The 17,246-nt window shown below is 35.7% G+C and overlaps 1 protein-coding gene across 5 annotated transcripts in view; it reads right to left on the bottom strand.

Annotated features, from left to right (window-relative positions):
* The window catches only part of LOC111062944 (tyrosine-protein phosphatase non-receptor type 21), a 127,665-nt gene that overhangs the window by 24,894 nt on the left and 85,525 nt on the right, over positions 1-17,246 (bottom strand). For all 5 annotated transcript variants that reach the window (XM_039432645.1, XM_039432644.1, XM_039432646.1 and 2 more), the window contains 4 exons: positions 14,390-14,755; positions 12,329-12,516; positions 10,719-10,843; positions 10,005-10,098 (listed from right to left, as the gene is read on the bottom strand). In XM_039432645.1, the coding sequence (XP_039288579.1) occupies positions 10,005-10,098; positions 10,719-10,843; positions 12,329-12,516; positions 14,390-14,755 (773 nt within the window). The remainder of the gene's footprint in view (positions 1-10,004; positions 10,099-10,718; positions 10,844-12,328; positions 12,517-14,389; positions 14,756-17,246) is intronic.

Here is a 17,246-nt window from a genome sequence, read left to right as displayed (position 1 = left end):
CTGAGGCAGAAATAGTCCACACAATTTGTTCAGGCTTGAATCCTGCGGAAAGATCTCGTCTTATTTTCCAGGAAAGACCAACCACATTTCAAGCTTTAAATGAGATGAGTGTATTATCACAGAACCTGAGTTTTGCTGACAATGAGCGAGCCTATGTGGAGAGTTCGAGAATCGGTAGCGTCAGGCAGACCTCTACGGCTTATGGACACCGGGATAGGACCTGCTATGAATGTGGAAAGAGAGGTCACATTGCTATGAACTGTAGGTCAAAATCGGCACAACAACACGCTGGTACCTCCAACAATAAGCCTGATGTCAAGCAGCCTGGACCAAGCGCAGTTGGTGGAAGTGGAAAGGTAACTTGTTTTAATTGTAAGAAGGTAGGTCACTTTGCACGTGACTGTACATCAAAGAGGTTGTGACTAGTCAAGGCATGTCTTGATGAAAATTCCAACTATGAGTCCAAAAACAAATTGTTTACCAACTTGGAGGGATACAAGGGTGAACCCAGAAATAGAGTTATCTCTAAATATGGTCAGAGGAGCAGGCGTTTGGATAAGCGGCATCCTGCCAACCATAAGGCTAGAGTACTCATGAATGAAATCCTGCCTATAATTGTTTGTTTTTTGGGTTTAGGGGCTTTGGAAACACCAGCTTTGATTGATTCTGGTGCTGTTAGATCTATTATTTCTTCTTCTGTTCTGGATCAATTGTTAGCCAATGGTGACCACATTGTCTTCTCTGAAGAACATTTTGTCTGTACCACTGCAAATAAAAGCCCTCTTGTGTTGAGTAAGTCAGTCTCGATAAAAATCAGAATTGAAAACTTCACCTGGAATTTCAAATTTTTTATTGCCGAAAATGTTGCCTTTCCTGTCATTCTAGGGTGTGATTTTATTAAGTTTTCCCAGCTGATTCCTAATCTTTTCAACAATTCCTATTTCTTTGGCTTCAAACCACGGATTAAATTCAACTTTGTCACGGAGTGGAGATCTTTGTTGTCACCACTGATTGCATCTATTGGAGTCCTTGATAGTAACAGTCCCTTGTCACAGGATGAGCAGTCCGGTTTAGATGAGGTTCTTGGTGATTTCCAGGATGTATTATCCAAAAGATTGGGTAAAACAAACTTGTTGGAGTATAAAATCCGTTTGACCTCAACTGAGCCTGTACGTCGCCCTCCATATCAGCTGAACCCAATCAAAAGGGAGATTGTTGATCAAAAGGTAAAGAAAATGTTGGAGGAAGGAGTAATTGAGAAGGCTGTTTCCAATTATTCAAGTCCATGTTTTCTGGTACCCAAAGGAGATAAGAATGACTCAGACAGCGAATCATGGCGGTTAGTGGTGGATTATCGATTTCTAAACAAACGTATCTCGTTAGATTCTGTGCCTCTTCCTAACATTGAAAGTGCCTTTCACAACTTCAATGGAGCCAAATTCTTTTCTGTACTGGATTTAAATTCTGCTTATTATCAGGTTCCTCTGCATGAGTCCAGTAGGGACTACACAACATTTTGTACCATGAGGGCAACCTACAGATTCTGTCGTGTGCCATTTGGACTGGCAGTTGGTTCACAAATTTTGTCCAGTGTTCTGGATGAATTGTTTGAAGAAGAGAAATATAAATTTGTTTTTCATTATCTCGACGATATTGTCATCTATTCAAAAGATTTTTCAGATCATTTGTCTCACATCCGGATTGTGCTATCAAAATTGCGGCAAGCTGGATTCACCGTTAATCCTGACAAGGCTAGCTTTGGGAAAACCCAAATTTCTTTTCTGGGTCACATAATGAACGAACATGGAGTAGCTGTGGATCCAAGCAGGACTACTAGTATTCGAGATTTCCCTCCTCCTAAAAATCAAAAAGGAGTTGCTCGGTTCATTGGGATGGTTGCATATTATCACAAGTTTATCCCTCATTTTGCTGAGATTGCTGCACCCCTCAATGCATTGAGGAAGAAAAATGTCAAATTTGAGTGGACTGATATTCATCAGGAGGCTTTTCTCAAACTTAAGAAGGCCATTGCCAACCCACCTGTACTACGAACTGCCGACTTCACCAAACAGTTTGTCTTGCAGACTGACGCCAGTTCAACAGCGATTGCAGCAATTCTATCGCAGGAAACAGATGGCATCCTCCAACCTATTGCATATGCATCCAAGAAGTTGACACCTAATGAGACACGTTACAGCACCTATGAATTGGAGTGTTTGGCCGCTATTTTTGGGATGGAGAAGTTCAAAGTCTACTTGCAACATGCCAAGTTTAAGTTGCTTACAGACAATTCTGCTCTGTCTTGGGTTCTCAACAACCCCAAAGGTGGTCGTATTGGTCGTTGGGTATTAAGAATTTTATCGTTTCAATTTGAAACAGTTCATGTTGCAGGAAAATCAAATGTCTGTGCTGATTCTTTGTCCCGCATGTTTCAAGATGAGGAGGAACCTCTTGATTTGTCTCCTTCGGCTCAGGAAATAGAACCTCTCTTTTGTTTTGTTAACAATTTGAAACTGTCGGATTTTCCCCTTGTCTTTTCTGAAATCAAACATCATCAGGAGAATGATGCATTTTGTAAAGAGGTAATCGACAAGATAATCAACAATGAAGACCAATTTCCTTATTCATTGAGTAAGGGTGTACTTGTTGTCAAATCACGGAACTCTGATGACAAAAAGGTGGTAGTACCCAGGATTTTAATACCCCTGGTTTTCAAATACTTCCATGAAAGTGCTCTAGGTGGGCATTTAGGAATTTTCAAAACCACAAACAAGGTTCTTGAAAAATTTTTCTGGCCTGGGGTCAGAAATGACATTTGTCGCTTGGTGAAATCATGTCATGTGTGTGAGAAAAGCAAACCTGCTAGACAACACAATTTTGGGTTCCTCTCATCCAAGGTGGTCACAAAACCTCTGGAACGATTTTATTGTGATCTGGTGGGTCCTCTAATTAGAACTCCTGAGGGTTATACTCAAATCTTGTCTTGTGTAGACTCCTTCAGCAAATTTTGTTGGTTAATACCATTGAGGAAGGGAAATACTGCCTCTATTGTTAAAGCATTGAAAGGAATATTCTTGAATTTCTCAGTTCCCAAAAGTCTGGTTACTGACAACGCACCAGCATTCACCTCTAATGCTTTCAAGAACTTCTGTTTTCAGCTGGGCATCCAACAGGTCACTACTTCACCATATTACCCTGCCCCTAACATGTCCGAACGGGTAAATCGAAACCTGAAGAGTGCTTTGATAGCTTTCCATGCGGAGGCTCAACACAAATGGAGTGATAGTCTAGAGTGGTTAAGCCTAGCTTTCAACTTAGCTGAACATGAAAGTACCGGGTGCACACCATTCTCTCTCATGTTTCGACATGCTCCCAATCATCCCTTGACCAATGCGTGGGGAATCGACGAAATACTTCCTGAAACCGTGGAGCCTGGCACCTTGCAGATCTGGCGTAAAGCGCGGAAAAATTTGTTGAAAGCGCATACCCGAATGGCAGAGCAATACAACAAACGTCGAGTAGCAGTCCCATTTCAGATAGGTGATTTAGTGCTCGTGCAATCACATGTTCTGTCTAGTGCTGCTAACAGAGTGATGAGTAAGCTTAGTTATCGGTTCAAAGGACCATATCTGATTAAGAAGTTTTTGACACCAGTTACTGCAGCTTTGCATGATCCTGAAACAGGAGTCTATATGCAGAAAGCACATGTATCTCAACTAAAGAAGTACACTGAATAACTTGTTTCTTATCCGTGAGGGGAAACTTGTTCAGTAGAGCTGACTTGTCTTCTTTCTATTCATGTCAACTTTTGACATTACTGTATCTGGACAGCATCTAATACAGTGAATACTTTGTTTTTTCCATTTGGAAAATTCTTGTGTAATGGGAATATGGTAATTAATAGATGATCGCGACATCTTTACTGCCCTCCTATTCTAATAAATACTTGTATATATGGGTATTAGCTTATTCTTTAAGCTGTTGGTCTGACGATGTGGTTGTGTACTACATTTTCATTGTTGTGTTATGAGTAAGGAATTTGTTTCCTGTGGACATTGACTTTGAGGTATAAAGTCTTGGAAGAATTTGGTGTATTGTTTGTGTTAATAACTATATTTCACGAAAATTTGAGCTAGGTCCTATTGTCTTCATGGATTTGTAATTTTGTTGTTGTAGTCAATGACTTGATGTACTGCAGTATGTGCTCTTGTGCTATTTAGTAATTATTTGGTATGTCTTTGTATAATAATTGGTGAGTTTTACACCACAAGGCTCTGAAAGTTGTTAACTTGTGGACTGTATATAAAAGTAGTGTTGACATTGTACACTGGGAACAAAGTGAATTGTTCTATTTTTCTAATAAAATTGTTTTGATTTCATATTAGACTTAGGCATTTTGGATATTTGAAGTTATGATAGTAGAACTATCTTTATTCCTTAGTTAGTCTGCCAACAGAGTCATCTGTGAATTCAAGTTGGTTAGGTATGTGAACTTTGTCTTAGGTAGTTGTACCTTTGGAAATTACCATAGGTCAAGTTAAACCCTTTTCAGTTATTGTTGGTTTTGTCTTATTCTAGAATCAAGAACAGCAGAGTATGCTAATGATGTTATTTTTCTTGTGGTGTTTATCTCTTGGAAGCTTGTGTAGATTTTCTCAACCCCTAGTGTGCGAATGGAGCTGCTCACTTCTTTTAAAATCTTCTGCTTCAAGTTGAGTTGATGGCGGTGAGAACCGGTGCTCACTCAGTCATTGCTTGACTTGTTAGGTAAAGCTAGATTGGTTCAGGGTTTCCAACTGTTTGTTGTCATATTTAAAATTGATTAATCAAAAATCTTCAAACCAGACTAACGTCTTTTATTATTGATCTCTGTCTTAATTATTTCTTTGGTGAGTAAACTGATTGACAGGCTGGCCACCTGGAAGGTCAGGATTCTCACAAATTCTCCTTTTAAGTAGTTGTATTCCTTTGGGAACTTCGTCCTATTCCACATGATTTATTTGAAGTTTTGCTTCCTTTGTTTTGTCAACTTGACATGGTTTTACTTTTACAATCATTCCACTTTGTTTTGCTTTTGCAATTATTCCTTTACCTCTTCCAAATATTTTGCTTTCAGCACCATTCTTCATGATTTAAACTTTTCGAATTTTTCCAGTATTTTGGAAACTTTGGATCCCATGATCTGGTATCCTGTGGAATCCTATTTGCATCCTGTCACTCTTCCACATGGGTTGGGATAGTCTCAACATTTTTGTCCTCGTGATTATGTTGTACATAAATGCGTAATATATGAATAGAATGTAAGCTTAGTCATATATCTCTTGACAAGTAATGCACTTGGGGAATGCTTTTCATTTCTTTGTCTTAATACTAGGTAGGAACCAATTTATTAGTTTGTTGCAGCACATGAAACGGTGGGTTATTTGACTTGATTTACCACAAACTTAGGTTATTTTTTTTATCTAGTTAGTTACCCTGGGATTGTGATTTTCCCTGGTGTTTCACACCAAAACGAGGGGGTGAATGTAATGGTCCCATTACAAGGTAGTTGATTTATTTAAAGTTCCCGCTGAAGCCATCTGGTTTTTCTCCCTTTTAACTCTTTGTGGGAAATTTTCTTTAAATTTGTTGCCAGTCTGCCTTGCCGACTGCTTTGATTGGTAGTTGAGGTTTGGCTCCAACTAAATAAACCTATCAAATCCTTTGTTTCTACTGTTTTTTGCCCATCATTTGATTGGTAAATAAATTCCCTTTTACTGCTTTAATCCAATAAAGTTTGGTTTAACAAAGTTGTAGAGGGCGCTGGCTGTCTACCTTCCAGGCAATCTAAGAAGCTCTGTTCCTTGTTTGGGAAAGAGAATAGCTGGCGTCTGTTTTGGCTTGGGTCTTTGAGTTCTAACCAATGTAGCTATTTTGTGTTGTTAAAGAACAGTTTTTCTTTCTTTTAGCATTTAAATTTTGGCATTTTAACATGCCTAACTCATTTACCAAATTCTCTCGTTCACCTAGCTATTAATTTATGTCTCATTTGAGTAAATGCACTTCTTTGCAAACGTTTGACGCTTGAACAAGCCAAGCTAACCAAACGCTTCGGTTACTTGTTTATTAAATCCGCAAAAGGTATGTACTAGCATAAGTATTTAATTATTATTTGTAATAATTATACCAAAAATGGGAACATTGATTTCCATAGACTCAAAACAAGTAGTAATAAGACAAATATAAGGTTGCATATTCAATGTACGACAGGTTAGATTGTAAGTTTGCAGGTTAGATCGTGTAATTAAGTGATCCTATGGATTCTCTGGACGAGAATAACAAATTTTACTACTAGAATAGGAAGTCAGGATGCAGAAATATTACTTTGTTTTCTGTTAAACGTTATTTCATTTAAACATCAATAATTACTTCTGTTCAAAGTGGGGAGAGCTAATCTCCATAAATTTCAGATGACAATTATTCCAATAGTTATGTTAATAAAGAAATATTATAATTTTGATATTCCACTATTATTTGCCGTAGTACTAGTTGATTATAATTCAAGAGTGGCCAATACATAGCATGTAGGCTCCATGCTTAAGATAGAAATAACCGAAATGATTGTTATACAGTAGGTTAGGTGCGCAAAGCATAGATTTGTTGCATAATTCGAAACTCTTTTTTGAACTCCTTAAAATTATTCCAATTGAAAATATTTGTTTTTGAATTCCTATTGTTAGAGGAGTAGAAACTATTGTAGATTGTTTATTATTTTAAGCGGTCCACGACATGGGGATTCACGATCTCGGCGTACTGTCCGACACTCCACGAGCTGGGCGACATTCTGATTCTGACGTCACGGACGATCTGTTGGACCACGGCTGTACAATGGCATAACCATCTAATTTTGCCGAATGCTGTTGAACTACCAGAGTTTGTTACTCCCAATTGGAAAGTTCGCCGAATCGAGGTAATACATCTCCAATTTTTCTACCAAACTGGAACAATCGGCGAATAGTGGGGGAAGTTATTCGTTTATCCTTGTCAGGTTGGGAATATAATAGTTTGTTCTCGATAATGAATTATTGTATTCCTTTCACTGTCCGTGTTGAGTCGGAAATGATCGAGCAGTGTATTTGAGGAACACTTGACCGCAACACTACTGGGGTGATGTTAGATGAACGAATTGGACTGCAACCTAATCAGAGATTCACTGATTTTGTATTTGTGGAATCTTAGGTAATCCAAGTATCCCTTGAATAGTAATTTCTTTTATCTTTTTATTTTGAACATGCATTAATTCTTTTATTGGATATTGAGTAATACTTGGGTGGACTTGCTTATTTCTGTTTTGGATTATTTTCCTTGTATTCAAGATCAATGTTGATCTTTTGGGGATTTCAGTTACGTACTGGGTATCCTTGGATCCCCTAGATTCTTTCTTTTTGAGATTGTCATTTTCAGGTTTTGAAAATTATTAAGTAGTGGTCAACGACTGTTGAAAATCATGTATTGCCTTGTTCTTAATAATTTTTTTTTAATATATTGGTAATTTATCCACCAAATGAGCGTCAGTGAATTTTAGATTGATTAGACCCCTTTCCCTAGGTTAGAAGTGGTCGGGCTGGATTCTTTCAAGTGATGAATCAATAACACTGTTCACACAAACATTTCTTAAGTGTGACAGGAAAAATCTAAAATAATTAATGATAATAATCCTCTAAAGAAAAATATATTATTTATTGACACAGATATGTTGATGATATAATAAACAAATTACATAAGAAATAATTCTCTTCTATTTTTATTCAATTAAAACTTCAAAATTATTCGAGTCCTGATAGTATGACTGACTCACTGCACAGTCAGTCGAAAATGTTAATATTGGAATGAGGGGTATTTTGGCAAGCTGAGCAAAAAAATAAGGTCAGATGCACCTTTTCCTTATTATCTTGACAAATGAGTTTTGTGGGTTGTCAAAACTCCCTCTGAAAGGGAAACTATTCAACTTATTCAATCATTTATTAAAATACTGTAACAATGATATACCATCTATCTATCATCTTCTCTACTATAATAAAGGAAAGAACTGGCTTAAACACTTATCTTAATCAAAAATCTGTATCTTAAATCTTAATCAACCGAGGATTCTTATATGCTTATTTTCAATTCTTCTAGATTTCATTATGTCAAGTTTTAAAATAGAACCTTGCGAAGCACGGGTTACCTGCTAGTTTAAAATAATATGTGTCGAATTATTTTTAACAAAGTGCTAAGAATAATCATTTTCCATCTATTTTGGGGGCGAATTCAATCGGGGTCCATCCTAAAATATAACAGCATATTTTAATATTGCCGGCATTTTCTTCAGTTTAATTGTTATCACTTCACAAGAAGATGCGAAAATTAATGAATATCGTTATGAATTATAAAACAGGAACGAATTGAACCTTTTTTAAATGAAATATACCACTATTTTAATCATTAAAATATATTTATACAGTATTGTAATCATTCTAAATTCAAAATTTCTAGCTAATATATATTCTTGGACAGAACTTTGAACTTTAAATTTCCTCAGTAAGAACATAACCTATTTTTTCGGACATTTTATTATTTATCAAAATTTGGGAACAGAATAGTTTTGGGCTATGCCTGTTGTTCTATCCCGATCATATTCATATGATTTGTAATTATATCAACGAGTAAATAAATAAATAATATTTTCATTCTTATCTAGGTAGCAGAATAAGGATAATGCGATGGAGGTTATAATGTTTTTACAAGACATTCGATTCCAACCGCAGTCGTGGCGTATTGGTAAAGCACTTGGCTTTGAATCAAAAGATACTAGGTTTGAATCCCAAGACTTCAACTTTTTTTGTTCTTAATTTTTTCCCTCGAAACGTATTATTATTATTAATTATTTTTTGAAGGAAGTTGTTTTCATTACGATTGAACTTGAATTTCATCAAATAATTATTTAATGTAAAATTTTGCAATCAAGTTAATTAATTAATTATTATTAATAGTTAATATTTCCAAAAATCTTTAGTATTGTCTCATGGATTGTAATCTATCCATGTCTATCATGGATCATTGTAAACTATCTATATATGTTTGATGGTATGAATTTTTATATTCATCCTAAAATGGAAGATGGAATTCTGTGTAATTCATCGTACATTGCATATTTTCTGGAGCATCTATTGACAATCAGCAACTATGAAAACATTAAATTCATCTTTGAAACACTGATTTAACCTATCTATATATTTTTTTAAATTCAAAACTTTACTGATAGATATTACTACCAAATGATTGAGAAGAATATGTTTTCGGAATAATAAATGCTGCATGACTAAGCTCATAGGGAGTCCGTATTGAGATGTGAATGAAAATATTGATTGTCAAATAAATTTCATGATTCACCAAATAAAGTCAAGTGTGACATGAGATAAATTGACTTTTTGGCGGTACGAAATTCGCCGGGTAAGCTAGTATAAAATAAAATTCAATGAGTCTTCTAATAAATGTATTTATAGTTTATGTACTCTAGCCTGCTTATAGCTGCACGCCTCTAAGGAATTGCACCTTGAAGCATTATCAAGTGCAAAGTCAATACATTTGAGTTTATGAGTTTGAGAAAAATTCAGAGCAAAATTAATAGAGATTTATTGAATTGAGTTGATGGAATAGAATTAGTTTATTAGATCAGAATATTATTGAATATTCAGTAAATTGAGTGAATCATAAAATAGGTTGAGAATGTAATAAACGATTTATTTGTTCATTAGATTCATTAATTATTGTTTGACGTTGTGATACATTTGATGTTCTATTCTGCTACTGCAATAAAACATTTATTTATTAATTTATTAGATAAATTTGTCACCAAATGGCGATTTAACGAATTGAAAAATCAAATGAGATTATATTGAGTTGATTTAGTAGATGAGAAGTTTGAATTTACAAGAAGTGTTTGGATCAGACTTCTGAGTCAAATTTGATAATAGATGACTTACAGTGATGTGAGAGGCGTTGACATATCCCATCTTATTCTCCTTACATGGAGTGAGTCGAACTCTGTTTTCTTCATAGGGAAGAGCATCGGAAAACCTAAAAACAAAATTTCATTCATCTCTGATAATGAACATCATATTCAATTGTAAAAAACTTCTAATTCTGAAAAAAATGTATCACACATTTGTCAATTTTCTGTGAGAAATATACCAAGTGTTCCAATAATAAAAGTGTAACATTTCATTTTTTATACAGGCTAATATTTAATAAAATTATTTCAATTTAATGAACTTCTAATTTGAAGTTATTTTCCTTTTGAAAATACACTGTAATAATGATTATTATTGAATGAAAATCCAAATTAAATGCTGTAAATCACCCCGAAGACATCTGCTACTGCAAATATTGACAACAGGGTAAGATGGTAAGACAGCTAGATGGAAATTTGATGAGCGCTACTATTCAAAAATTATTTGTCAGCCCGGGAATCGAACCTAATTGCTAGTCAGGGATGCTTAGGTACCATTCTGACACCAAAACTGACAATCTCCGGAAAACAGCGCTGATTTTATACGAAGCCATAGCTGCCAGCCAGTCAACAGATGGAAATTACTGAGATATTGCATTTATTCAAAAGCTAATGAATTATATGAATAATTATTATTAAATGAAAATCCATATAAATTCTGGAATGTATTTACTAAAGGCAAACATACCTATTTCGACTAGCATTATCAGGATGTTGAGCTGTTGTGAAATCAGGATTCGCCTTTTGTTTTGGAATCTTTTCAAACTCGAAAAATAATTGAGTGTCGCTCAATTTTCGTTCCAACAGCTGGCACTGTGAAAAAATTAAGACAATATTAGTTCTATAATAATATATTTAAAAAAATGAATATAATATTGTGGGAAGTGTTATTAAGGAGGATGACCCAGAAAAAAGGATTACAGTGTGTACGTTCTGTGTACAGTAAATTGTTCCATCACGTGACTAGTGCAAAATGTTCCCATGGAACGCCATTTCAAAATCGTTGGTTCAAGCTTTTGGCGCGCACTTATAAAGTTGATTTACACAAAAATGTGTTGTTTACTAGCTGCGTGAATGAAGAAAGGCTGTTTTACAAACTTACCGTCTAGAAAAGTGTGCATTTCTTTCATTCCACTACTCTCAAGTTTTCTATAGAGAAAAAATCATTTAACGAATGGTTATCAAACATAATTTTGTTGATTATGTATTCTATGGCTATGCTATGGTAAACAAACTATAAGCGCATGCGCAGAGAAGCAAGCAGACTACAAATTCAATCGACCAATGAGAGCTCAGATAGTTGGAACTGTACCAGTTGTCGTTTCAAATTTTTTGTCGGCCAATTTACCACGCTTCGACTGTGGGGCAGGAACTTGGAACTAAAACTGGTTTCTGGTACAGAATCTGTCAAAATTCTTCCTATGGGACGCGGAACTTCCTACCTGGTAAATTGTGATTCGGACAATTTACCACATTCCATGTACACAGAACGGGCCCAGTATTATAGGCTACGAGATATAACATGTACCTCAACCCCTCCAATGGTGAAAGAGTGGCTGGCGTGATAGGGATATAGTGGTGGGAATATATTCTCTCTCACACATCTTCCCCTCTCATTCAGAATAATTCATAAGGCCAGTATTCATGTAGAGAATGTTCGAAGGTACCGGCTGCAGAGGAAAAACTTACTAAACTCTTACCCCACCTTAAAAAAGTCAGAGTTGAGTCTCATGTGGTGGGAGTCGAAGGTTCATGTTAAAACTCGTCGCCTCAAAATAATATAATCAAAATTATCTTAAGCAGTTTTCGGGAGAATGTCTTTTGTTTTTCTACAAAAACACTGTTGTATCAATTTGTGAATTGAAATTCTATTGATAAGAAAATGTAATAATTATTCATGAGATGAAAAAAGACTAACAAGATACAATCAATGATACAAAAAAAACTAACAACTAATAACAGTGCTAGAATACTGTTATTACTTGCTCATATCGTCCACATACTCGTACAATTTTAACTTGGATTACACTGATAATATTTGTCTGTCTTTTTTCGTATCATAGATTGTATCTTGTTAGTCTTTTTTGTCCTAATTTATCTTTCATCTCAAAAACAATAAATGTCTATATTGGCACAATCCTTATCAATTTACTTTTAAAAATCCGCATGATGCTATGTATTTCACGCCACAAGAGGTTGGAAGACTTATCCTATACCACTAGAAAAAGGAATAATTAAGTATAAGAATCAGGAAACAACATTAACAAAGCATGAAATATGTGTATTTGGATAAATTACCATCATCTCTTTGGAGATGGTCGGCGACAGCGGAAGCCGGGGACCTTGGCCTTGGTCGCTTCTGCTTTGCACTGCCTTGGGTTTGTTGCCACTGCCCCCTCCCAGCAGACCCCCCCACTTCCGGCGACCCTTGCCTTGTTTGCCCAGCGAGTTCGTTCCCGAACTGGTGTTCGCGCTCAGCGACGAATCTACATCAAACAAATTACGAAACCGTTGAACGATTCTATTGCAAATTCTACAACATAAAAAGAGTCAGCATAGAAAGAATTAGCATGGGAAAATAATGCAGAAAGAACAATCATGATACAATTAATCAGAATAAAGGATAGAATATACCGGGTGTTTAAAACAGAATGACCCAATTTTGAAAAGTTATATTTATTTTTAAAATGATTCACACAAACCAATTTTACATCAAATTACTCTCAGAAGTATCAAGTTTATGATGATGTATTAAAAGTGTTCTATGTGCCCTCCCTTTGATGGCACAAGGATGTACGCCATTTCCTCAACACCAACTTGCCTCAACGTTGGATAGGGCGCAGGCGCACAAGACCGCAACACTTGGCTATGCATTCCTGGACTCCACAGTCCCCTCACATAACACCGTGTGATGTTTTCCTGTGGGGATACGTTAAAGAATGTGCTTACGTTCCTCCCTTAGCACTTGGCATTGAGGAGCTAAAAACTAGGATAACTGATGCAGCAGCTACAGTCAGAGAAGACATCTTGCGAACAGACTGGGATGAATTTGGCTACCGTCTAGATGTTGTCCGAGCCTCAAAAGGAGGGCACATAGAACACTTAAAATAAATCATCATAAACTTGATACTTCTGAGAGTAATTCGATGTAAAATTGGGCTGAGTGCACCATTTTTTAAAAAAATATAACTGTTTAAAATTTGGTCATTCTTTTGGAAACACCCGGTAATGACGATGTCTGAAATTAAATCCACGTCTTGAACAAGAAAGGAATGCAACTGGGTGAAAAATACTTCCAACTTCTAGAATAACTTAGAACTATTAGTACTACCAAGTATTACTAAGGTAAGTGCTGTTGTTTTTATAAATAAAATTTATTTATATATTTAGAACAAAACTTTTTAGGATTTTCTTCCACCTTATTTTACATAATTTGATTATTTATAATTTTCCTTTAATTTAAAACTTATTTTGAAGTATTTCTTTGAATACGCAGTAAAGACTACAGGCCCTCTCTCTCTCATCAACCTCATATCATTGATGTACAGTGATAACGAGAGAACGATGCTTAATGTTTGAGATCAGGTGCGCAATGTTAACGTGAGAGCAGTTACCATGTAAGAATGTAATCTCCCTCCTCGTTCTCATGTGAGTCGCCTAACTAGAATGTCACAGTATCTTGAACAGTAATCATTGATGATACTGTCTCAGCTACCTATATCTATATCCTGTTAACGCTCTGATCGCTGCCCACAGATTGCTCTCTGTGTGTCCAGGCCCTAAATTCAATTAATTTATACCATTCATAAGAAAATGTTTCACTAAAGAGGAAATAACAAAACAAAGAAACCCGAGATAAACGCAATATTTTTTATCAAGTTTTCTTTGAGAGCAATATTTTTATCAACGCTCAAATCAAATGACAAATAGTTTTTTATAGTAGCGCCCGACCATACAAAAATCCCATCTAGCTGTTCTCACGGTTGTTGACATTTGCAGTTGCAGAGGGCTAAGTGATAGACAATAGCATATTTATTTGAAAATTAAGCATTTTAAAATTCTGTTTCATGTATTTTTTCAATAAATTTATGAGTGGACACCAAACAAAATATTTGGAACTTCATATCTATCAAAAGTTACAGTTTTGCGCGGTTTCTGCTGTTCTTTCTCCAATATTTTATATTATGTTTTGTATATTATAAGTTGAGAATTAATAAATATTGTGTATTTAGTGTTTTAATTACTACAGTGTTCTAGTTGTTATTATTATCATGATTGTTGATTACTAATCGAGTCACTGGAATCATCCAAGTGTCAGTTTTGACCGTAGCATTAGTGAGTAAATTCAAACCAATTTACCTGCTGAAGTAACAGTTGTATCGTTGTGTGACACCATTTGTGAGAGCTGCGAGGTGGAGGAGGAGGAGGAGGAGGAGGAGGTGGTGGTGGTGGTAGTGGTAGAAGAGGTGAGCGGAGTAGCTTGTGACTGCGCATGCGCAGACTGCGGTTGTGCCTTGGCGGGAGCAGTTGTTGACTGCTGTTTGTGAATTTGAGCGGAAGTTGTTGTTGTTGTTGCAGTTGGCGTTGTTGCCGGAGTCGATGGTGTTGTTGCTGTTGTTCGACTCATTTCGGGTGCCGATTGTATGCTGGATGCGCGGCTGCGGCTTTCGCCGGCGTCGGAGCCCGCCCAGGGTAGTGGCACGTTCTCGTAGATAGGTTCACCACCTGTTAAAACACCATTGAAATGAATAGAGGAACATTTAGATTACATTGTCGAGAAATATTACTTTATAAGGAATGCTCACATAACCTAATGATTTATTAGTAATAATATTCATTTATTTATTTGATCCATGGATTCAGATACATGAATATAAGATCTTGTCAAACATAAATTTACACAGAAATTTTAAAGTACAGAGTAAAAATTTTATAAATATTAATATAAAAAAATACATAAATTAAAATCAATTTGCACAGGTACTATAAACTAAAATGTTATATCACAGTTGGAATTCAAAAATTCTTCTATAGAGTAATAGGGCCTTTCTACTAAATAACTAGATAATTTTATTTTTTAAGCTTTATCAGAAACATTCTTGGCTCCAGCAGGAAGCTTGTTGAATAAATTGACACCACCTACAAAGCATGTTTTATCTGATTTGTATATTCTACATCTTGGAAGATGCAACATCTGACTAGACCGTGTATTAAAACTATATATTTGCGACCGTTGAACATAAGTCGACATGTTCTTTTTTATATACAGAACAGAGCATAGTATATACAAGTTGAATACAGTTAATACTTTCAATCGAATAAACAGTGGTCTACAAGTTTCTTTCTGACTCATGAAAAATAGTTCGAATTGCTCTCTTCTGGTACAGCAATAGATGCTTGAGGTGGGCTGTGTGACCCCATAAATGCATGCCATAAGCTAGATGACTCTGAACTAGAGCAAAATACACCATTCTTAGATACTGGGTTGATAGCTGGTCTCTAAGTCTTCTAAGAACAAACGTTGATCTTGACAATCTTGTACACAGATTCTCTACATGAGCACTCCAGGACAATTTTGGGTCTATGTTGAAATCGAGCAGCCTTACGGCAGGTGCTTGGGTCTCATCTATAGAGCGCAAACTGCATATAATTCTCGATGTCTTTCCAATATTAAGTTTCAATCCATTGGCTTCAAACCACTCCTTTGCTTCATTGAATATGACTGTTTCCATTTGATGTAATACATTGCAGTCTTTGTGCTCTGGGGTAGGACATATGCTAAATCATTAATTGAAATCAGGATAAGAAATGGCCCAAGAACAGATCCCTGGGAGACACCATACCTGACACTAACCTCTTGAGATGACTTGTCGCCAACACATACTATTTGTCTTCTGTCTTCCAAATATGATTTAATTAGAGCCAGTTCTTCACCTTCAATTCCATAGTGCTCAAGTTTCATTGGCAGTAATTCATGCTGTATGCATTCAAATGCTTTGGTTAAGTCACACATAACTAGCATTGCATATTCTTTTTTCTCAAAAGCACCCATCACCAGTCTTACTAAATGTTCAACTGCATCTGAAGTTGACTTGCCAGCTCTAAATCCGAATTGAATAGGAGACAGCAGCTCATTTATTTCAAAGAATCTTACTAATTGTCTAAAAAGAATTATTTCAAATATTTTAGACAATATAGGGATAAGACTGATTGGTCTGTAGTTTCCTGCATTACCCCTATCCCCTTTTTGGGAAACAGGGGTAACTCTGCTTATTTTTAAACAACCAGGAGAACCCTTAAATCTTATGCAAATATTAATTAAGAGAGTTGATGGATGAACTATGGCAAGGATTATGTCTTTGATAAAACAATTCGATAACCCATATACATCTACACTTTTAGAATTTGACAGAGACCTGACTGCATCAATCACTTCTGATTCATTAACTTCATTCCAAAAGAAATCAACTTCAGCACGACCAGTTCTTGTAATATAATTCTGGCTGGAAGATAAATCACATTTCGTGGCAGATACAATATCTTCCACAGAATCTAAAAATAAATTGTTGAATACTTCTGGATCAATATCAGGTGCATTAAACGAACTTGTATTACATGCTTCTTTGATAATCTGCCATGCTGTCTTAGTGACATTGCTTGAGGATGCAATGCGTCTATTAGTTGCACATCGCTTAGCTTCCTTTATCCTCTTATTATACTCAGCATTCAACCCCTTATATAGCATATATACTTCCATTGATTTTGTTTCTCTATAAAACGAATAATAAGCTATAGTAATTTCCTTCAAGTTTCTCAAGGAATCAGTATACCAGTACGCAAGTCTCTCTTTCTGTAGCATGCTTCCTGTTTTCTTTTTGAGAGGAAAACACAAGTCAAAACATTTCGTCAATATTTCATGTAAAACAAAAAATCCTGGTCAGGGTTATGGCCCAATATAACGGTTGTCCATTCAATAAAACTCAAGTGCCTTTGAAATTTTATAAAATTACAAGCTCGAAAGATACGTTTGTAGGTTGAATAGTCATTATTATATAGAGGTCTTATCTCTGTTTCAAAAAAAAAACAACTTTGTGATCATAAATTAAAAATTCCTCGACCCTTACACTAGATTCTGAACGGTGATTAGTGAGTATATAGTCTAAACCTCTGAGTATAGATTTACCTCTTGTAGCCTCCATATTAATTGTGAAGATAT

The sequence above is a fragment of the Nilaparvata lugens genome, chromosome 7 (assembly GCF_014356525.2).
Source record: "Nilaparvata lugens isolate BPH chromosome 7, ASM1435652v1, whole genome shotgun sequence".
NCBI lineage: Eukaryota > Metazoa > Arthropoda > Insecta > Hemiptera > Delphacidae > Nilaparvata > Nilaparvata lugens.
Note: the sequence above shows the minus strand (reverse complement) of the source record. Positions and strands in the feature narration are given on the sequence as shown.